This window comes from Nycticebus coucang, chromosome 18 (assembly GCF_027406575.1).
Source record: "Nycticebus coucang isolate mNycCou1 chromosome 18, mNycCou1.pri, whole genome shotgun sequence".
NCBI lineage: Eukaryota > Metazoa > Chordata > Mammalia > Primates > Lorisidae > Nycticebus > Nycticebus coucang.
The window spans coordinates 35,091,777-35,114,325 of NC_069797.1; the positions used below are offsets into that span (position 1 = coordinate 35,091,777).

Here is a 22,549-nt window from a genome sequence, read left to right on the forward strand (position 1 = left end):
CAGAGCGGGGGCCGCGAGAAGCGGGAAGGGAGCGCGGGTAGCTGCGGGGCCGCGGCCGGCCCAAGGGCGCCCTCGCCTCGCAGCCGGGCGCGGGGGCCGGGGCGGAGGCGGAGGCCGGCGGGGCCGCGGGCGCGGAGAAGTTTGGCGGCGGAGAGGCCGGGCGTCCTGGGGTCGCGAGGAGGCGGCAGCGCGGGGGCCCGGGCCATGGGGGCAGGAGCGGGCGGCGGGGCTGGCGCGGAGGCGGCGCAGCGGGCATCGAGCCCCCCGAGCGACACGGCCGTCGCGGCGCAAAGTTAGCCCAGCGCCCCGGGACGAGCTCCGCAGCCGCAGGCTGCCCTGGACCCCCCGCCTCGGCCATGGGCGAGCACCCCAGCCCGGGCCCCGCAGTGGCCGCCTGCGCCGAGGCGGAGCGCATCGAGGAGCTGGAGCCCGAGGCTGACCAGCCGCTGCCCGCCGCGCCCGAGGACGTGAGTCCCCCTCCCCCTCCTGGGCAAACTTTCTGGGTGGCGGGGGGTCCGGGGGAAGAACTGCCCGGGTTTCGCCCCCCGGGGCAACTTGGAGGTTTCAAGGTGACGCGGGAGCGCCCGGGATTGGCCGGGTCCCCGCGGGAGGGAGGAGGGCGGAGGGACCCGTCTCCCCCAAACGCACGCGCGCGCCATCCCCTCCCCGCTTGGGTTCCCGCGGCTTCCCTGCGGGACACCGTCTCCGCTGCTGCGCGGGGATCCGCCAGCCCCTGGAGCCCTCCTCCCCGCGGCTGGTGCAGTGCCCTGGACACGGCGTTTTCCCGCAGAGGCGACCGCGTCATAGCAGTAACTCCCCCTCCCACCCCACTCGCGACCTACGGGCTCTCCGAGCCTGGGGAAGGAGTGGGCGCCGCAGAGTCCCCTGTGCCTGGCAGCGCAGACCCGGGTCTGGCGACCGCCTTCTCCGTTCCTGGATTAGCTTTGGCCCGCACCTGCTCTGTTGCGACACTGATTGAAATTCAGTGCTCCCTACTCTGGCCGATCCCTGAACCCGGCCGGCCAGAGCTGGGAGATGAGTGCTGGAAGGGGGGTTGCTCCCATATGGGGTTTCAGGAGTCCAAGACCGCGTGGGAGCCAGGGACGGTCCCCTGGGTGAGGACGGGATGGAGGGCTGCCCCAAAGCTTCCCCGCCGTCTGCTGCTCGGATCTCCATCCCTCTGGAGCCGGCACTGGGAAGTCCCGGGACCTGGAGTTTCTTAAGCTTCTCCCTCCGAGGGTTAATCTACAAATAGAGGCGAAAAACTGGCAGACACCCCGCCCTACCCCATCCTTCCTCGGGGTGAACAGACAGACGTGAAACCAGGCCCCCCAGCCTACAAAACCAAAGCTGAAAAGTCTGAATGGGGCTGGGGGAGTCTAAGAGCTTTCTTTGACTTCTATGGTTAAACCCATCACTTCCTTACTGCCCTCAACCAGTCGGACTCAGCCCTGGAAGAGAATGGGTAGGTTCCCCATTTGGGAGCTCCCGCCACCCCCCAAAACAATACTGTTCAGAAAAAATGTTAATGTTTATCAAGGGTTAGTTCTCCTCAATAGGGGTCTCTGACCCCCAGCAGGCTGAGACCCCGGCAGTGGGGTCTGCTGAATTGCACCTGGGCATGCATTCTGGGGCCAGAGAGTAGCCCTGTTATAAGCTTTAGGCAGCAGGAATTATTAGAGATGCTTGGACATAGTTGATGCCTTTATCTGTTAATTGTTGAGAATCACCCTGTTCTCATCCCTCACCCGCCTGCCTCAGAACCAGGAACACCCACCTTGCACCCCTAGGAGCACCCCCTCCACACACACACACACACACCCATCCCCTACCATGAGTTTCCACCCTTGGCTCTGTCATTTGGGGAGATCCTCCCAGGTTTTCCTTGGTGTCTGTGGCCAGTCCCTGAGCCTGGTGATGACTCCTGGGCAGCAGCTGAGAGGCTAGGTCAGAATCGTCAGGGGGCCACAAAGACTCTGGTGATAAGTGTGTCTTTCTCTCTTTTCTCCTCTTCTTCCTCTCCCACATGGCCTCCTCCTCTACAGCACTGGAAAGTCCTGTTTGATCAGGTATGTGAGCAGTTAAATCCCCCCCTTCCTTCCTGTCCTGAAATCAGTCTTAGTCTCAGTGCTTGCGTGGGCTTCCCTATCTCTGCGCTCTGGAGGTGGTGAGGTGGGGTGGAGGTGTGGCTTAACTGCATCTCTGGGGCTGAACGATGTTGCTCTCCAGGTATTAGTAGGAAGGGATGGGTGCCCCGGGGAGGATCCCTTTCTCTCCTCCTGCCAACTCCACCAGAGCCGGGTTTATACCTTGTAGAAACTGGACAGTATGTATTGAATGCCTGGGAAATTCTCTGTATGCCAAGAGATTGCAGTAGGGGGCTGGGGAGGAGAGAAGGGCTTGAATGAACAATTTCTCTCTCTTCTCTTTTTTACCTCCACCATGTCCACTGAAGTCAAATTTTTACCATCCTTAGGGGACAGGGGATATGTGTGTGTGACTCACAACATTGGCTCTTGTGAAGGCTGGTGCTATTTCTTTAATTCTGCAGTTGGGATGGGAGAGTGCTAGGGGGTCACAAAGGGGAAACAGTGTGTGATTATTTGCAATGCCTGGAGCATGGGTACAAGAAATGGAGTCAAGGCTCCGTGCCTGTGCCCCAAATGGTTAAGGCGCCAGCCACATACACCTGAGCTGGTGGGTTCGAATCCAGTCCAGGCCTGCCAAACAACAACGACGGCTGCAACCAAAAAGTAGCCAGGCATTGTGGTGGGCACCTGTAGTCCCAGATACTTGGGAGGTGGAGGCAGGAGAATCGCTTGAGCCCAGGAGTTGGAGGTTGCTGTGAGGTGTGATTCCATGGCACTCTACCCAGGGCGACAGCTTGAGGCTCTGTCTTCAAAACAAAAAAGAAAAGAAAGAAAGAAATGGAGTCAAGAGTGCCATGTATTGGCTTTTGAGTCTGGAGATAGACATTTGACCTTCAGCAAGGAAATGGTTCTCTTCTTTGGTTGGTCGTCATGTTGGGTGATGTGTCTTTCCTCCCACAGGAGGATAGTGAGTGCTGCAGTTCTGGAGTGAGAATGCTTGTGCCATGAAGTTTGTGCAACTTTAAGAGGTTGGTCTGGTCTGGTTGGGCCAGAGGGCATGTATTGAGTTAGAGAAGGAGATAAAGCAAAAAAAGTAGTTTTAACCAGACTTTTGTTGTAGATAAGGAAAGCCTATGAAAATTTTTTAGCAGGGTTGTTGTGAGATCCAAGCTATGTTTTAGAAAACTCCTGTGTGATCGTGGGAGGGGATGAGGTGGGTCACAGGATGAGAGAAAGGAGCCAGAGCCTGCAGCAGTGAATGGGGACTTGGAAGGTGACAATGAGAATGGAAAGGAAGAGGGACGTGGCGATGGGAGAACTGGAAGATCTTCATAGGCCTAAATAGATGAGAACTACATGTCTACTTTGAGATTCTGAACTTAGGAGGGAAAGGAAATGTCAAATGGTGGGGTTAAGAGTTGGCAAAAAATGACAACTTGGGTTTCAGAGAGATTCAATGTGAGGTGTCAGCCAAATCCAGACCCTGGAGTGGGACTGAAGACCGGGAAGTGCAAGGTGAGAGGCTTGGGCTGAGCTCCTGGGGTTATCACCCACATTAACCACAAGGCCTGGCTGTGGTTTGAGGAGCATCCCATGGGACAGAGCTCCTGAGTGCCCCCCACTCTCCCTCCAGTCCTGAGAGCACAGCAGCTGTTGGCCTGATGCCCTGAGGCAGGAGGGAACCCGCTGCCGCCACTGCTGCCACTATCACCAAGCTGCCAGCCCTTCACACCTCCTGCCAGATTTAGAATCAGAACCTAGAACAAAGTGTATCATTCTTTTTTTCTCTGTCTGTGTCTGTCTTTCTCATTTGATTAATTCCCTTTGCCAGTCCGTCTGTGTGTTTACATTATAAAACAAACCATTTGGGTGAATAGAGGTGAACTTTTAGTAGGAAGAATTTGGAACTTAAGGGCTCCGCGCCTGTAGCTTAGTGGTTAGGGTGCTGGCCACATACACTGGGGCTGGTGGGTTTGAACCTGGCCCTGGCCAGCTAAAACAACAATGACAACTGCAACAAAAAAATAGCCAGGCATTGTGGCAGGTGCCTGTAGTCCCAGCTACTTCGGAGGCTGAGGCAAGAGAATCTTTTAAGCCCAAGAGTTTGAGGTTGCTGTGAGCTGTGATGCTAGAGCACTCTACCGAGGATGACAAAGTGAGACTCTGTCTCAAAAAAAAAAAAGAAGAAGAAGAATTTGGAACTCACGGGAACAGAGGGAACATAGAACACCTAAAATTAGCCAGTGGGCTATGAAATTCAATTTTTCCAACTGGTGGCAGGTTCTGGGTGTCACAAAGAGCATCTCCCTGCTTCTGGGAGGCCCCACCATCCTGGACAGATAAAAATTAATTCTAGTATGCAAACTACTAAAACTTAACTCTGGACAGTTTTTACTCACAGTAAGTTCTACCTGATGTCTACTCCTCTTCCCTCAAGCAGTGTTAGAAGCCCTTTTCTTTTTTTTTTTTTTTTTTTTTTTTTTGGCCAGGGCTAGGTTTGAACCTGCCACCTCCGGCATATGGGACCGGTGCCCTACTCCTTGAGCCACAGGCACCACCCAGAAGCCCTTTTCTACTGTCTTCCTTCCTTTGGTGTTTGGTGTTTGAGGTTTGAGGAGAACTGCTCCTGAATGTGGGTTTGACCTCTGGCAGACATTCTGTCCCTCTGTGTTCATGCCTCCTGCGGTATTTTTTTGCAGTTTTTGGCTGGGGCCGGGTTTGAACCTGCCACCTCTGATATACGGGGTGGCGCCCTACCCCTTGAGCCACAGGCGCCGCCCAACCCCCCTGCTTTTTGAAGCCATCCCTCCACCACTCCCCCGTAGGTACGAATCTTCACCAATGGCTACATCACCTCGGAAGACTGCCAGGTTGATCAGAAAGCTGAGTGTTTTACCTTTTTGCCTCATCCTCTGGGCCTGCCAGGGGTGATTGGTAAACTTGGTACATCCAGAAAAAAGAAGTTCAATTGAGGGGGAGGCAGCCTCCCTGACATTTCACACAGAAGTCGACAGCCCTAATAGGTCATACTGTGATGGGATATGACACCTGTCAGAGTTCATCTTCCAGAGGTCAGTGGAATGGGAGGCACGTCCTTTCCTCCTAGGTCAGGCAGACACCAGTAGCCACCCACTTTCAAATTGGGATGTTTGGGGATCTGTTTTCCAGGTGTTAGGGTTAGAATTGGATCAGTCCCTCTCTACTGTCTGGTTCCTCAGCATATGGAGTAGCTTTGACCCAGCCTGAAGCTAAGTGGACCCCAAGAGCGTGAAGCCATGACATTGGTCTTGTTGGTCCTGTGTGGTCATGTTTCAACTAAATGGCCAGGATGCCTTTTGTGGAAATTGGAGGTGAAAAAAACAGGTGACCCCCGTCCCTTGGAAGTTTGTCGGCCTACCTGGTGTTCTGGCGTTTGTCTGGTCTGTTCAGGCAGGGGGAGAGGGGGCCAGTCTGTGCTACCCCTTCTCACTCTCCCAGCTCTTCCCCATGAGACCCAAGAAGTTACTGCAGGCGGGAAACCAGAAGGTCATCAGTTCAACCCCTGGTGTCCACGTGTCCATTTCCTATTTGAACTTCCTTTTGACAAAATTATCTTTTCATATATTTGGGATCTTGATAGTTTTCCTAAATATTTACTTTAAATTAAAAAAAAAATTCCTTAATATTTAAGTGGATTTAAAAGGTAACATAAATACCAATCTGTTGTTATGGTGTAATATCATGGTGAAAAATAGCTTATTTTTCTATCAAATCTGTTGGACTTTTTCTTCTTGATTCCTCCTATTGCTTCAGGCCTGAGAGGTTCCATCCCTCTCCAGATCTCATGAATACACTCTCTTATTTCCTATTACTTTTGCTGTAAGAAAAAATCAGTTATCCCTCTACTCCATCTGGATCTTATTCCTGTAAGAAAAGACTTATGAAGAAATCTTTTCTTTATACATTGTTTGAAAAATGTCATCAATTGGTAAATTTTTATTTGTAGTTAGGTTATTTTTTATTTCTGATCTGTGTCACTGATAATTTGCACAGGTAATGTACTATTTAGTTATTGCTTTATATTTGTTCCGTAAGTTTCTGACAAGATCTTTTTTTCCAGGTTATGCTTTCATAGTCTCAATCTGAGTCTCTTCCTGAATCTCAGGGAACTTTGAGTCAAGGTCAAATATTTGATCAAGGCTGGGAGAGGTGGCTCTCATGCTGTAATCCCAGCACTCTGGATGGCCAAGGCTGGTGGATTGCCTGAGCTCACGAGTTTGAGAACAGCCTGAGCAAGGGCTATCTCTAAAAATAGCCGGGCGTTATGGTGGGCGCCTGTAGTCCCAGCTACTTGGGAGGCTGAGGCAAGAGGATCACTTGAGCCCAAGAGTTTGAGCTGCTGTGAGCTATGATGCTATAGCACTCTACCGAGGGTGACAAAGTGAGACTGTCTCACACACACACAAAAAAAAGACTGTATTTCTAAGAAAAATAGGAAAATTAGCCAGGCATTGTAGCATGTGCCTGTATTCCCAGCTACTTGGGAGGCTAAGGTAGAAAATTGCTTGAGCCCAAGAAGAGCTTGACGTTGCAGTGAGCTCTGATGATGCCACTGCACTCTAACCTGGGTGACAGAGCAAGACCCTGTCTCAAAAAAATTTTTTTTTGATCAAAGAGTTTCTGGATTGGAAAAGCCAATTTCCAGGTTCACCCTTAAAATCCCTTCCAGATCTCCAAATGTTTAATGAGCAAAAGGGTTTGGAGCAGAGTTCTGTTAAGTCAACAAAGCACAGTTGCTTTTCAGCTCAAAAGAACAAAAAGGAAAGACTCTGTGCTGTGGCTCACGCCCTGTAATCCTAGCACTCTGGGAGTCTGAGGGAGGTGGGCGGATTGCTTAATCTCATGAGTTTCAGACCATCCTGAGCAAGAGTGAGACTCTGTCTCTACTAAAAATGAAAATCTGAGCTGGGCGCCATGGCTCACGCCTGTAATCCCAGCACTGTGGGAGGCTGAGGAGGGAGAATTGCTTGAGTTCAGGAGTCTGAGACTTGCCTGAGCAAGAGTGAGAACCCGACTCCTAAAAAAATGGAAAAACTGAGCTGGGCGCTGCACTGAGCACCTGTAATCCCAGAGGCTTCTGGAGGCTGAGGTGGCGAGATGCCCACAGCCTGAGTCTGAGGTTGCAGTGAGCTATGACGCCACTGCACTCTGCTCAGGGCATAGAGTGGGACTCTGTCTCAACAACAACAACAACAACAAAAGAAATAAAAAAATAAAAATAAATAGAAATGAAAAACTGAGGCAGGAGGATCTCTTGAGCCCAAGAGTTTGAGGTTGCTGTACGTCATGATGCCACAGCACACCACTTGGGGCAACAGAGTCAAACTGTCTCAAAAAATAACAGCAACAACAACAATCAAGTGGGAAATGGAAGACTTGAAAGTAACCTGATTATGTCTTTCCCCTCTTTCCCCCTTTTCACTGGAAGCATGCATCTCCTAGACCCTAAAAAGAGACTCCAATTTTGCTAATTTCCCAAAAGGAAAGCAGTATTGATTATCCACTGCAATTAAAACCATTTGCTGGCGTCGATGGGGCTGCCAAACAGCAATGACAACTACAAAAAAAATAGCCAGGAGTTGTGGCCGGCACCTGTCGTCCCAGCTGCTCGGGAGGCTAAAGCAAGGGGATTAGTTGAGCCCAACAGTTTGAGGTTGCTATGAGCTTTGATACCACAGGACTCTACCAATGGCGACATAATGAGACTCTGTCTTAAAATAAAATAAAAAATAAGACCATGTGCCATAAGCAGAGCATGGAGCAACTTAGGTGGGCCCTCGGAACCTTGGATTTGGCCTCAGAGAGACTTTGGGATTGGGGGCAATTATAGTAGCACTCTGAGCCTCAGTTTCCTCAGTAAAATGGGGATGATGATCTTTATTTTATTATTATTATTATTTTCTTTTGAGACAGAGTCTCACTATGTCGTCCTTGGTAGAGTGCCATGGCATCACAGTTCACAGCAACCTCAACCTCTTTCTCTGTCTCAAAACTCCTGAGCTCAGGTGATCCACCTGCCTCAGCCTTTCAGTGTTAGGATTATAGGCATGAGTCACCGTGCCTGGCCTTTTATTTATTTATTTATTTATTTATTTATTTATTTTTGAGACAAAATCTCACTGTCGTCTTAGCTAGAGTGCTGTGGCATCATCATAGCTCACAGCAACCTCAGACTCCTGTGCTCAAATGATCCTCCTGCTTTAGCCTCCCCAGTAGCTGGGACTACAGGCACATAGAGTGGCTGGCTAAGTTTTTCTATTTTAAGTAGGGATGGCGTTTCCCTCTTGCTCCAGATCTTAAGCAATCCTCCCATCTCAGCTTCCCAGAGTGCTAGGATTAGAGGTGTGAGCCACCACGTCTGGCCCCTAGGATGATAATCTTTAACTCTAGGGTACCAGGGTGACTGTGAGAATGAAACGGAATTGAAAACTTCTTTTGCAATATGCACTTCCCGATGGCCATTCCACAAATGTCTCTTGACTAGGAATCAGAATTTGCTGGGAGACGCACACGGGCCATTTCTGAGATCCAGGCTCCTACAGGGAGAAAGCTCAAGGCTCTTCCTTGAGAAAGTCAGTTCTGAGCTCATAGGATTTTTCTGCTTCCTCTCCCCCAGAGGGTCCCCTTCCCAGGCCCCTTCCCTCTGCCCTGAGGGTCTTCTCTCGGCCTGACCCTGACACCCTGTAGTCCTCCTGCAAGCTGGCCTACAGGGGTTCTGGGAGCCAAAAAAGAGGTTCAGATGGGACCACTGAATGGATTAGCAAGGAGGTGCAGAGAAGAAAGACCTGCCCCAGAGACAGAGGCATTGGCCACGGTCTCCAGAACACAGGATTAACCAGCAGAGTGGAGTTCCCAGAAAGGGACAAAGCTGTGGGCTTAACTGGAGGCCTTGCTCAGGCTGTGCAGCCCCATCCCCTTACCAAGTTGTCTCCAGGACTCTTGATGCTGTGCACTGCCCTTCACCGCAAAGCCAGCTTCCCTACCCTCCTCTTGCCCCAGTGACCCCATAGTCATGCTGGAGTTAATCCTTTATCCCTGACTACTCTTCAAAATGGATTTAATAGCAATGAGCTCTGGGGCCAAGGGAGCCAAGAAGGGACACTGCCCAGCGGCCTGCCTGACATGCTCTGTACATACATGTATGAGCGAATGACAGGTCGAACGACAGCCCTGTATTCATTATCTGGGGGTAAATAACCTCCCAGGACCAGGCTCTGACTGTGGTGCTCTTGGCGGCTCTTCTGTCATTGTGTGGCTGCTGCCATGTCAAGGACTTTGGGTGATTAGAAGGTTGATGGAAGCATCTTACCCAATCTCATTTTGCAAATTAGGAAACGGAAGTCAGTGACTTGCTAAGGTTACTTGGTGCCATAATGCCAGAGCCGGGACTAGACCCCAGCTTTGCTCTCTGTCTGAACTGTCCTCATGTCCCAGGCGCTGTGGGCTCCCGCTCACTTAGCTGGTGCCCAGAGTAACTAAGGCAGATGGAGAGGACACGCATCTGGGTCAAGCCCTAGTTCTGCTCCTCCTTGCTGCATGACGAACGGTGAGCCGAGCCTCTTCAGGCCTCAGTTTTCACATCTGTAAAGTGGCTAGAATGACACCTTCCCTCCGTGTTGCTATGAAGATGGGATGATGGCACAGCACACAGTGAGCACCTGATACACATTGTTGAGTGTTACTGGAATTTAAAGAAATAAAAACTTTTTACAAAAGGCACTGACATATAATAGACCTAAGTCTTGAATCAAAGTGTCCAAATCACCAATCTGGGTTCCTTCTACTTTATCGGGCTGCCTTCTTTAATGCAGAAGCTGGAAGCTACATTCCCTCTGAACTTTCCAGAGAGAAAGATTTTGTTTTTGTTTTTTGTAATTTTTGGCAGGGGCCAGGTTTGAACCCCCCACCTCTGGAATATGGGGCCAGCGCCCTATTCCTTGAACCACAGGAGCCGCCCATGAGAGAGAGATTTGGACAAAGGCTGCCTGGGGAGTATTATCCAGGGTGGAGGATGAAGGGTGAACACATCTGGCCAGCAGGTGGGCTGGGCCAACCCTGCTCTCTGTCTGGTGTTTCTGATTTGACAATTCCTACTATACCTTTCGTGGGAATGAGTCAATGTGTATCTTGAACTATGAACTACTAGAAGTAGCTCCATCCCCATTCCTCTGTCTTTTTTGAAGCCAGGTACAGGGTTTTTTGTTTGTTTTAGACAAATTCTCACTCCATTGCCCTGGGTAGAGTACTGTGGTGTCATAGCTCACAGTAATCTCAAACTCTTGGGCTCAAGCGATCATTTTATTTCAGCCTCCTAAGTATCTGGGACTACAGGTGCCCGCCACAACGCCCAGCTTTGTTTTTTCTATTTTTAGTAGAGACAGTCTCGGTCTTGCTCAGTCTGGTCTCAAACTTCTGAGCTCAGGCAATCTACCCGCCTCATCTTGTAGAGCGCTAGGATTACAGGTGTGAGCCACACTATGCCCGGCTCCAGGTACAGGTTTGAGTTAGTAAATACTCCTTTGAGGGACCACACATTGACTGTGTCGCCGCCAGCACACGCTTTTGTTGTCAGCAGGACGGTGAGGGGAGTGGTGCTGCCTCTTTACAAAGGAGAGAGCTGAGGCCTGAGGGACTGCGCCTTGTCCCCAGACACAGAGCAAAGGAGGACCCTCTGCAGCAGTTGTATTTGCCCTCCAGGCTTCTGCGTGGCCTCTGAAGCTAGGCAGAAGGGCCACAGAGGTGAAGGAATGGTTAGTGTCCCTTTGTCCCACCCATCCAGTTCCTGCACTGGAACCCTGTCCCCTCCTCGCTGGGTCTCCAGCTCCCTTTCTGGGGGCCGAGTAGGTCTTTTGCGTGGCTTCCAGGAGAAGCAGCAGGGGCCAGGATTTAGGCTGCAGGGGAGAGGGGGGCAGATGTCAGACCTCCCTCCCTCATGTCTGCTTGTTCCTCTGCTGCTTTGTTGAGACTCCTGGGCTTTGTGGCCCTGACACAGCTTCTGTCCCCAGGCAGCTGTGTCAGGCTGGGTCGGATGAGTCAGCATGGGTACTACCTCTGCTCGTCCTGGGTGTCCAGGGGTCCACCCCTGAGTCACAGCCCCCAATGCCCCCTCAGAGTCTGTGATGTGGCAAAGGCAAGGTCAAAGTCATCTATGTGCTGGGAGGCCTGGCGTGGTGGTGGTGGGGGTTAAAGGAGGGAAAAGCAGGGTCTTCTGTGTGGGCGGCTCTTAGGATGGAAAGTGGCTGTCACCCACCCCTCACTGTCCACCCAAACCCAACTTCCTGCATTCCAGAGAAGGTGTGAAGTCTTTCCTCCCCATCACTGCCCTGGTGTTGGGAGAGCTAGGTGGTTTTCTGGAAACATGCCGAGTGTCCAGAGGCTCGGCCTGGATTCTGGCCAGGCCGGCTGCTTCTCTGCTAAGGGAAGTGCCGCAGCTCCCTGAGCAGCCTGCCAGCCCCATCCTGGGATTCAGCTGTTTGACTTATGGGGAGGAGGTGCTCAGGCGCCTGGTGTGGGGCTTTTGGGAGAATCCCCTTGAGAGGGCTGAGCTGCCCTCTCTCAGTCCCCCATGGTGGCAGCTGAAATAGCAGAAATAGTACAGTGGGGAATCCTGGCATCTCTGAAGCCTCTCCAGCTGTCAGGGGCCTGGCCTGGCCAGATCCCAGCAGAGCAGAGAGCACAGGGACCCTTCATGCCTCCATCTGGGGAGGCCATGGGACAGGAGGGGTCAGAACCTGGTTTTAGGAGCTGGTCTCTCTCCTTCCCATGGATGCTTCAGGTCTGTGAACATCCACTCCCAGCCCCAGCTTGTAGCAGGCCAGACAGTGCCCTGTTCTGCTCTCTGGGAGTGCCTCTGGGCAGGTGGCATGTCTCTTGAGTATCTCAATCTGTTAAATGGGACTAGTCACACTTACTCCAGATTGGAGTGAGATTAAGAATAATACAATGTTTGTGAAAGTCAGTATTTTAAAGAGTTGGGGGAAAGGTCAGAAGAAAAATATAGGTTGTTTTCTCCATGGGGCGAATTAGCATCCTCATTTGCAAGAAATGAGAACTGGGAGAGAAAGCGCCTACTCCCATCACCTCCCCTCCTGACCTTGGCAGCTGCAGCCTGGACTTAATTTATGGGGCTGTAAATATCCCTGAATGGGCTTGAGTTCCCTGGTGGGCTCTGGCTGTTGGGTGGGGACAGCTCTGCTGAGCCATAAACCCCTGGGCAGCCGCTTTAATTCTGCTGTGCTCAGAAGCCGAGTAATGATGCCGGGAGCCAGCAGATGAGCCATGACAATCCCCCCACACACACACACACAGTGTGGAGGGACAGCTGTCTCCAGCACACATGCCCTGTGGTTATTTCCCAGGGTGCCTACTGCCTTGGTGAACAGGGAGGAGATGTGGGGACCCAGGTGGGAGCCTGTTTTATGTCCCAGGTCTCCACTTTCCAGACCCAACAGGTCTTCACCAGGATGGCAGCTTGTTTGTTGGCCTTGGGTGCTGCCTTTGGGGTCCTTAAGAGTGCTCCCACCCGTCACTGAGGTCCTGGGCTATCCAGACCAAGGAACGGGAGAGGGTTCTCCTGGAGGAGAGAACTCAAGCACTGGGAACAGGGACTAGACATATATTTGTCCTGGAAATGAAGTTTGTGCAAATCACACATATATAATAGATAGAAAATAGATGTGTTCCTTTCTTTTTCTTACACTGTCTTCCTGCTGGGTAGCTTCTGAAGCTTTGGCCCGGCTCACTGGCTGCTGGAGAAGCCGGGCTGCTGTCCTGGGTGCTGAGCAGGCAGATCCCAGCCCTTGAGTGGTGTGTTCCCCGAGCCCAGCTCAGCTGCCTGTTAGGCCAGTCACTGATTCCTCCACCTCTCCTGAGGCCTATTGTCCCCAGTCAACCCTCTGGCTGGGCCTGGATCTCATGGACTTCTAGCTTTGCTGGAGGACTCCAGTGAAGTGTCAGCTACCTTGAGAGCTTGTGCCACTCAGGAGATGGGAATGAAAGGCTGGCTTTGAACCACCAACAAAGCGGCTGGGTTTCACAAAAGGGAAACATGACCTGACCATGAACTCATGCCTTTTTCCCAAACAGTGTTCCATGGGATGTTACTGTGAAAAAAAAACATGCTCAAAGGTCAGATAAGTTTGAAAAATGCTGGGCTGAACAAAATCAGATAGGTTTCTGCATTGTTAGACCTTGTAGAGCCCTCAATAGAGCTCTGGGCAGCATCCCCCTCTAAGAGAATTTCCCAAATTTGTGGGACCACAGAATCCTTATTTCATATACTACCTTGGGCCTGGTGTTTCAAAAACTCTTTGCCAGGAGCTATATTTCATATGACTGAACAAGATATAAAACAAGGAACCAAGCAATCTAGTGAGGAACCCTGAACTATTTCCATCTCGACCTTTAACTTGCTCCCTGACCTTGAGCTAATTTCTATTGCTCATTTTGCTCTCTGTTTCCTCATAAAATATGTGTGATGTCCAGGCCACAGTTGATCCTCAGTAAAAGTGCTGGATGACTAGATAAGAGGATTGGACTGGGGTCTCTCAAACTCTTTTTAACCACAGCATCCTAATGAGGGGAGAGAATGTGTGGTCCCCTCTGCCTGGATGTAAATCCATCTGCTCCAATTACCAGCTGTTTAAATGCAGGCAACTCAGCTCTTGGTGCCTCTGTTTCTTCCCCTATGAAATGGAGCTAACAATAGTATTGTTACTGTAAAGTTTAAATGTGAAGTGGGGTTGACCATAAAATTTGTCAGCCAAATTGGGACACCTTGAGAGTGAAGGGGGCATTGTTAATCATCAGGCTTGGACAACAGATGTAAGTCAGGACCATCCCAGGCCAACCAGGATGTGTGGTGGCCTGAGGTTTCAATGAGGTCCTGCCCCACTTCTGCATGGAGCCCCCATCCTGATCCTGACCCTGAATTTTCCAGTAGTCCTCTTGACTGTGCAAGAATTCAGGATGAAGGTTGGCTGCCCCTGTAGGCTGTGTGGGCTATGGATTTCTCTGTCCCTCTCTCTCATTCACACATAGCATGTTTATATGCACAGAGGTGGGTATGGGCCTCCTTTCTTCTCCCTGAGAAGGGAGCGTTCCTACTTGATTGATGGAGAAACTGAGGCAGAGTGGTTGAATAAACTGCCCAAGAGGGCACAGCAGCTGAAAGTGGGGGGTCCTTCCTGAACTCTTCCCCTACCCCTTCCCCCACAGAGGGGGAAGGAGGCCCAGATGGCAGTAAGACAGAGAGAATTTGCTGGAGTATTTCCCCCGTCTAGGTGGCTTAAGTCCCCAGGAAAGGGCTCAAGGTGGGAGGTGGACGATGTGTGTGAGGTCCCACATTGGGGAGAACTGGCAACCTAGAGGAATAGGCTGGGTACTGGTGGAATTAAAAGTCCCCTCAGAGCCTCTGGAGCTCTTTTCTTTATTTTTTTGGACAGTGTCTCACTCTGTTGCCCAGGCTAGAGTGCCATGGCATCATCACAGCTCACTACAACCTCAAACTACTAGGCTCAAGTGATCCTCCTGCTTCAGTCTCCTGAGTATCTGGGAATATAGGCACCCACTACAACAAATTAGCCTGGCTAATTGTTCTATTTTCGGTAGAGACAGGGTCTCTTTCTTGCTCAGTCTGGTCTCGAACTCTTGAGCTCAAGTGATCCTCCCAGCTCGGCCTCCCGAATGCTAGGATACAGATGTGAACCACCGTGCCCGGCCTCTGGAACTCTTTTCAAGGCCAGCTCCACACTGCCTGTCTCCTCTGTCTACTCAGCATCCTCCACTCTGAGTGTGGACGTGGCCTGCCCTCCCTCCACGACTTTAGGAGGCAGCTGAGGACACTCCCTGGCTCCTGGTTCTCCACTGGGTTCCCCCAGAGCCGGATCATAGCCTGTACTGCTCCAGCTGCCCTCACCCCCACCAGACCAGCCCCAGACCTCACCCTGAGTGCCCTCCTGCTAAAGGCAGTGAATCCAGGGCATGCAGTACTTGGGGGTGGGGGCGGGAGACATTCAGGACCTTCAGCATGTTATTAACAAGGACCTTGCTTGTATAGGGCTTGTTTCCCCAGACTCCACACTGAGGAGCTGGTGTGATCTCATCCCTCTTAGCGGGCTATGACAGAGGCCAAAGTGTGTTCATTGTGCTCAGAGAGGGTCAACCAGGCTTCCCTGACAAAGGGGTGTGTCCAGTTTTGCGGGAGCTTTGCCCACTTGAAGTGTGCTGGCAAGTGGAGCAGGTTATGTAGCCCTGGGCCTGGTGAGCTGCCAGCCTGCCTTTGCTCCAGCCCACCACTCAGCCAGTGTGTAGGTCGGTGAGGTCACAGAAACCCTGGTTAGAGATGGAGACAAGACTAGGTTAGCCTTGTTCCTGGCTCCCCCACCCTGAGTGAGGGGTGTGGCCTCTGTTAGAAGCAGTGGGACCCACCTCTCTCCTGTGTCTCTGAGTCTCCTCCCTTTGTCTCCCTTTCTCTGTCCCTCACCCCCTTGCCCCATGGTCACAGTCAGTGCCTGCACTTACCCTCCTCTTCCCAGGTGTTGGGACAGGGGTGGAAAGGTGTCCTGTGTGCATTCACGGAACTCAAGCAGCTGCCGTCACTGCCTCTCCCTCCTCCCAGTCATCCTCCGAGCCTCCCTGGGGCCTCATTATTAGGGTAGCCATGACCCCCATTGTCTGGCCTGTCTGGCCCTGCCATGAAAGGTAGGGTTTTGGCAGGGAATGCAGGCTCGGCCTGATTCCAGCTTGTTCTCTGCAGTCTGGAGCCTGTCCTGTGCTGGGGCAGGGCGGGCAGGGTCGGGGCTGGAGGAGTCAGTAGGACAACAGCAGGGAGCCCTGGAGGGGGAGGAGGAGAGGAGAGCAGGTGGTTCTTTGTCTGGAGCCTGACCCAGCCCCCTACTCCCACCCCCATCCCAGCCCTCCCGAGCCTGTGAGGCAGCCCCTGGGAGGGGATTGGTCCCTGCTGCTCCCAGTGCAAAGCCACTGGGCCCCCTCCCCCAGCTGAGGCGGGGAGAGACTCCATGCTGGGGCAGACCCCTGTCCCCTGCAGTGTCTGCTGTTGGGTTTCCCAGGACTCAACCTCTACCCCCACCCCACTCCCATTTGTTCACCCAGCACAGGAGAGCCATGTGGGAGCTGAGTCCTTGCTGCAGTGGAGTAGGGATCGGTACAGGTGGCTGGTGGGACAGGCGGGGTCCCGGGCAGGAAGGAAGGAGACCACCCCTCCTGGCTGCCATTCCTACTTTCTCTAGACGGCACATCCCTTATCAAGCAATAAGGAGGTCAAACTGTGCTGTTTGAAGCTCTTCTCTGCTGTAAATATCTGTTTAGGATAGGACCATGAAACTCCTGGAACCCCTGCCTCTCCTGGGTCAGCACTTAACTTCTTTTGTCCATAAATTTTGCTTCTGAGCAGAAGAGCAGCCCTTGGACGCTGAGGGTCAGTGGCAAGCAGCCAGGGTTAGAGGGAGTGCTGAGCTGCCTGGACGTGGGATATCCTGGCTCTGCCACTTGCCGGGCAAGTCACTCAACTTCTGTGCTAACTTACCTGCGCCTCTATTTCCTCATCTGTAGTATGGGGATATTGATAGGATCTACTATCAGGTTGTTGTAGGAGTTATATACATCAAGTGCTTAGAACAGTATTTGGATCCATGGAAACACTCAGCAAATATTAGATATTTTTATTCTTTAAAAAAAAATTTTTTTTTATTCCCTTTTTCCAGCTGCTTTCCCACGCTCATTCAGGGTGGAAGTCTCCATGTTCAAGTTGCTTCTGGTCTTTTAAAATTTTTTTATTTAATCATAACTGTGTACATTGATGCATTTTTGGGGTTCAGTGTACTGATTTGATATACAATGTGAAATGCTTACATTGAACTGATTAACACATACATCACCTCCCTTACTTATTTGTTGTGGCAAAGACAATTATACTCTTTTCTTAATAGTTTTGTTTTGTTTTTTTTTTTTTTGGCCGGGGCTGGGTTTGAACCCGCCACCTCCGGCATATGGGACCGGCGCCCTACCCGCTGAGCCACAGGCGCCGCCCTTCTTAATAGTTTTGAAATGCACCATTGCATTATGCACATTAGGTGAGGTCCCCCAAATAACCCTCCTGTCTCCTGCCTCCTCTGTTCCCTCCCTTTCTCTCCTCTTCTCTTCTGCTTTCTGGAATACAGTTATTAGATTTTTTTTTTTTGAGACAGTCTCAAGCTGTCACTCTGGATAGAGTGCTGTGGCATCACAGCTCATAGCAACCTCAAACTCTGGGGCTTAAGAGATTCTCTTGCCTCAGCTTCCCAAGGAGCCAGGACTACAGGCGCCCACCACAACGCCCGGCTATTTTTTGTTGCAATTGTCGCTGTTGTTTAGCTGGCCCGGGCCAGGTTCGAACCCGCCAGCCTAGGTGTATGTGGCCGGCGCCCTGCCGACTGAGCTACTGGCACTGCCTTATTAGATATTTTTACTCTTAAAGATCTTGACGAATCGGCGGGTAGGTGAGTTTCCTGGAATACTTGATGGTGTGTGAACCAGTTAGGTGTCATCCCTGAAAGTTGATATTTTGACTTGATGGTGAGGGGGGGTCATGCTGATTTTATATTTATTTATTTATTTATTAATCACTCAGTTGCCCTGGGGTAGAGTGCAATGGTGTCACAGCTCACAGCAACCTCAAACTCTTGGGCTCAGGCGATTCTCTTGCCTCAGCCTGCTTGAGTAGCTGGGAGTGCAGCTGGGAGAGCAGCCACCACAACTCCTGGCTATTTCTTTTAGAGATGGGGTCTCACTCTTACTGAGGCTGGTCTTGAACTCCTGAGCTCAGGCAATCCACCCACCTGGGCCTCCCAGAGTGCTAGGAAGGTTTTGCAGATTTTACAATAGGCCTCAAACCGCGTATAGTGGCATGTGTTTGCAGTCCCAGCTGAAGCTGAGGCAGGAAGATGGCTTGAACCCAGGAGTTCCAGGCTGCATTGAGCTATGATGAGACCACTGCATGCCACCCTGGCCTACAGAGGGAAACTTCTCTCTAAAAAAATTCTTTTTAAGAAAAATAAATAAAATACAGCGGTACCCGTAGCTCAATGGGTAGGGTGTCGGCCACATACACTGAGGCTGGCGAGTTGAACCCAGCCTGGGCCAGCTAAAACAAAAAAAAATAGCCAGGCGTTGTGATGGGCGCCTGTAGTCCCACTTACATGGGAGGCTGAGGCAAGAGAATCGCTTAAGTCCAAGAGTTTGCGGTTGCTGTGAGTTGTGATGCCACAGCACTCTAACCAGGGCAACAGAGTAAGACTGACTCTGTCTCTAAATAAATAAATTCATAAAATAAATAAATAAAATAAGCCTTATTAGAGATGTCCTTTTCTGTTAGATTCTGATGGTGTGTGAACCAGTTAGGTGTCATTCCTGACATGGAATATTCTGTGACTGGGTCTCCAAGGGAGAATTGGAATATTCTGTGAATGGATCTCCTGACTCTTGGATCATCTTAGAAAGGCTGCACAGAATCCACTTTGCTAAAATATTCGTCATTGACCTTGTCTAAGGAAAACATAGGCTTCATCTCCTGGCCTTCTTTTTTTTGAGACAGAGCCTCAAGCTGTCACCCTGGGTAGAGTGCTGTGGCATCACAGCTCACAGCAACCTCCAACTCTTGGGCTCAAGCGATTCTCCTGCCTCCACCTCCCAAGTAGCCGGGACTACAGGCGCCCACTACAACGCCTGGCTATTTTTTCATTGCAGCCGTCATTGTTGTTTGGCGGGCCTGGCTGGATTCGAACCCTCTAACTCAGGTGTATGTGGCTGGCGCTAGAGCCCCAGGCGCTGAGCCTCCTGGACTTTCTTGTCATGCACATGCACACATCTGAGTGTCCGTTATCTTTTATTTTTTTATTTATATTTATGTATTTATTTATTTTTGAGACAGAGTCTCGTCACTCTCAGTAGAGTTGTCGGGCATCATAGCTCACAACAACCTCAAAGTCTTGGGCTCAAGTGATTCTCTTGCCTCCGCCTCTGGAGTAGCTGGGACCACAGGCACCTGCCTCAATGCTCGCTATTTTTAGAGATGGGGTCTCACTCTAGCTCAGGCTGGTCTCAAACTCATGAGCTCAGGAGATCTGCCTGCCTTGGCCTCTCAGAGTACTGGGATTACAGGCCATTTGTCTTTTAAAATCTAAGCAACTCAGCTCGGCGCCTGTAGCTCAGAGGCCAGGGCACTGGCCACATACACTGGGGCTGGCAGGTTTGAACCCAGCCTGGGTCAGCTAAGCAACAATGACAACTACAACAAAAAAATAGCCGGGCGTTATGATGGGTGCCTGTAGTCCCAGCTACTTGAGAGGCTGAGGCAAGAGAATTGCTTAAGCCCAAGAGTTTGAGGTTGCTGTGAGCTGTGATACTACAGCACTCTACCTAGGGTGACATAGTGAGACTCTATCTCAAAATAAATAAATAAAATCTAAGCAGCTCACATTAGCATGTCCAGATGTCACAAGTCCCTGTGTGGGAAGCACTTGGTGGACAGGAAAGCTCTCAGCCGTTAGTGTTGTTTCCTAGCAGGGGTGTGTTGGGGGTGCACTGGGTGGGCCTTGTGAAGAAAGACGGACAGAAAGGTTTAGGCAGGCCAGCACAGTGGCTCACGCCTGTAATCCTAGCACTCTGGGAGGCCCAGGCAGGTGAATCGCTTGAGCTCAGGAGTTTGAGACCAGCCTGAGCAAAATCGAGACCCCCATCTCTACTAAAAATAGAAAAGCTGAGGCAAGTGGATTGCTTGAACCCAAGAGTTGGAGGTTGCTGTGAGCTATGACATCACAGCACTCTAACCAGGGGGACAGCTTGAGACTGTCTCAAAAAAAAAAAAAAGTTAAGACAAAGGTGACTAGATCCCGCCTTTCTGACTGAAGCAGTGAAGCTTCTCATGGAAGAGCTGCGCCCATCTATTTCTCTGAGCATCCACTGTTTGTTCATCCGACAGGTCTCACTGAGTGCTGCTGATAATGCCAAGCTCTGTGCTAAGCACGGGTGGGGGTGGAGCTTGTGATACCAACCTGGGAGGGATTGGGGAGGGCTTGAAAGAGAATAGTCAGGGGCCAGTGTGGGCTGGGTCTGGAGGTCTCTCCAGAGTGCAGAGGGCCCACTGAGAACAGGCCGTGTCTGGGAGAGCCTCCAGAGAGGGAGACAGCTGAGTACTCAGGAAGGGTGAACCTTCCAGCGTGCCAAGGAAGGAAGGAAGGAGAATTCTGGGCAGGGGACACAGGTGTGCAAAGCTACAAAGGACAAAAGAGCAGTGTGTAAAACACAGGTGCACATGCACAAAACTGAACAGCAAAGCAGACTGTCTTGGGGGGCCCTGCCAGCCTGCGTGCATGGGTGCAGGTATGGACAGGGGTCGGGCCAGGTGCAGAAGTACTTACAAGGAGGGCTGTGCCTCCTGTGCCCCTGGGGCCCTCGAACAGCCTGCTGGAGTCCCTCATTGGCGTCCCTGAGGCCCAGCCCCCTTCCTCTTTGGCTGTCACCCTAGGTCTTCTGCTGAAACGTCCTCCTCCTGCAGGCCTCTCCTTTATCTCAGACCCCAGAGGTCTGTGCTCTCACTGCTTTTCTATTCCTGGCTTTCCTCTCCGGGTCAGCAGTAAGGGTTGAGGGGAGGCACTTTAACTTCAAGCCTCAGTTTTCTTATCCACATGAGATGTTGCATCGAGTGATCCTGAAGGTCTGTGGGGCCCTCTAGGACTTCCAGGAGTTATCCAGGCCCTATTTCCCTGTTTCCTGAGAGGTTTCCCAGGGAGCCTTGGAAACCTCTCAGACACTGCCTGGGTCTCTGCTGGCAGAGGGGTGGGGACAGAGCCATGGTGGAGGAGGGCTGGGGAGAGAGCCCGTGGTGGAGGAGATGGGGCACCCACATTCGTGCCGAGAGGATGGGCCCTGCTCACTCTGCTGCTGCCTGTGCTTCTCCCCCAGTTTGACCCTGGGAATACAGGCTACATCAGCACGGGCGAGTTCCGGAGCCTCCTGGAGAGCCACAGTTCCAATCTGGACCCGCACAAAAAGGAGGTGCTCCTGGCTCTTGCTGACAGCCATGCGGATGGGCAGATCTGCTACCAGGATTTTGTCAACCTGGTGAGTGCTCTGGGGCCCTTGCTGCTGGGAGAGGCCTGCTTGGAGTTGTGGCTGACACGCTTACACTAATGGGGGTGTAGACAACGAAAGGGGTCTGTCAGCCTGCAGCATTGAACTGAGCCAGGCTTCAGCAGGTGAGAGGTACTCCCAAGGACCCATTTTCTCTTTGTCTCTCAGGCTCTGCCTTCTGCAGTGTCAGCCCATCTGCAGGGCAGTCCCTGGCAATTGCAGACACTCCTACTGTGGCAGCCAAGTGGCTGCAGCTGTTCCTGCCCTCATGCCCTCAGGCCTCACCAGAAAGAGAGCGAGAAAGGTTTTTTGGTGGTAGCTCCTTTACAAGGCCTAGGATTTTCTCTGTCCCGTTAGTCTAGGTTGGGTCAGTAGAATGGGTGGATTGGCTCAAACTAATCAGTGCCCCACTCCTGGAGCTGAGAGGTGGGTCAGTTCCACCAAAATGCAGGGCTGCGAGTGGGGAGGGTATTGCTGGCAGGAGACGGAGCCGGGGAGTGGGTGCTTCGAGGCTCAGGCTGGACCTCCCCAGGCTGTGCAGCTCACGATGGAGGCTAGAGCTCATCAGACACTCCGGACAATGCCCTGGGTTGTTGAAGGGCCTGGACAAGGGAGGCCCATGAATCCTGTGCCATTTGGGGGTCTCCTGTGGGTGGGATTCCATGGGATTGAGCAGGCAGTACTTCCCCACTGTGGATGGACGTTACTTCAGCGGAAGCTGCGTGAGCAAGCAGGATGAATGCACTTGGTTTCCCTGTTGTGAAGTGGAGCTGATCACCTCTCTTCATGTCGCCCATAGAGGGAACGAGAGTGAGGTGACTTTTGTGATGTGCCCCAGGCTCTCAGAGTTCAAAGGCACCAGCAATGGAGGAGCTGGCACCACTGGTGCCTGACATCGAGCCACAGGAGCTCGCTGATGCGGCTGCCCAGGGTGTGGAGCTGCTTTAACAGCCTCTTGGCTGAAGGCTGGCCTTGGCACAGGGGTTGGCATGATTGTAGGAAGCTGCTGCGGGGCTTTCGCAGGTGGGTGGAGGAGTCTGCTGTTCAGAGTGGACTCGGGGAACAGACCTCTGAAGGGCAAGGGACAGCACTGAGCTGAGTGGGGCAGGTAGGGACGGTGAGGATTCCTGGGCTGTGGAGGTGAGGGCGGTGGACATGGAACCCGGCCCTGTCACCAAAGTCCAGGCACAGGCTGGAGCCTGCACAGGCTCATCTCAGCCTCAGTGCCATTGTATTTGCTGCAACAAGGTAGCCTGCTCAGTCTCAGGGCAGAGTGGGACGTGCTGGGCCCA

At 51.9% G+C, this 22,549-nt stretch overlaps 1 protein-coding gene across 5 annotated transcripts in view; it reads left to right on the top strand.

The window, feature by feature from the left end:
- Positions 1-333: 333 nt before the first annotated feature.
- RHBDL3 (rhomboid like 3) overlaps positions 334-22,549 on the top strand; it is a 55,138-nt gene continuing 32,922 nt past the window's right edge. For 2 of the 5 annotated variants that reach the window (XM_053568981.1, XM_053568983.1), the window contains exons 1-3: positions 334-467; positions 2,046-2,069; positions 21,090-21,248. In XM_053568981.1, the coding sequence (XP_053424956.1) occupies positions 357-467; positions 2,046-2,069; positions 21,090-21,248 (294 nt within the window). In that variant the 5' untranslated portion in view covers positions 334-356. The other 3 variants (XM_053568985.1, XM_053568984.1, XM_053568982.1) reach the window with 3 other exon arrangements.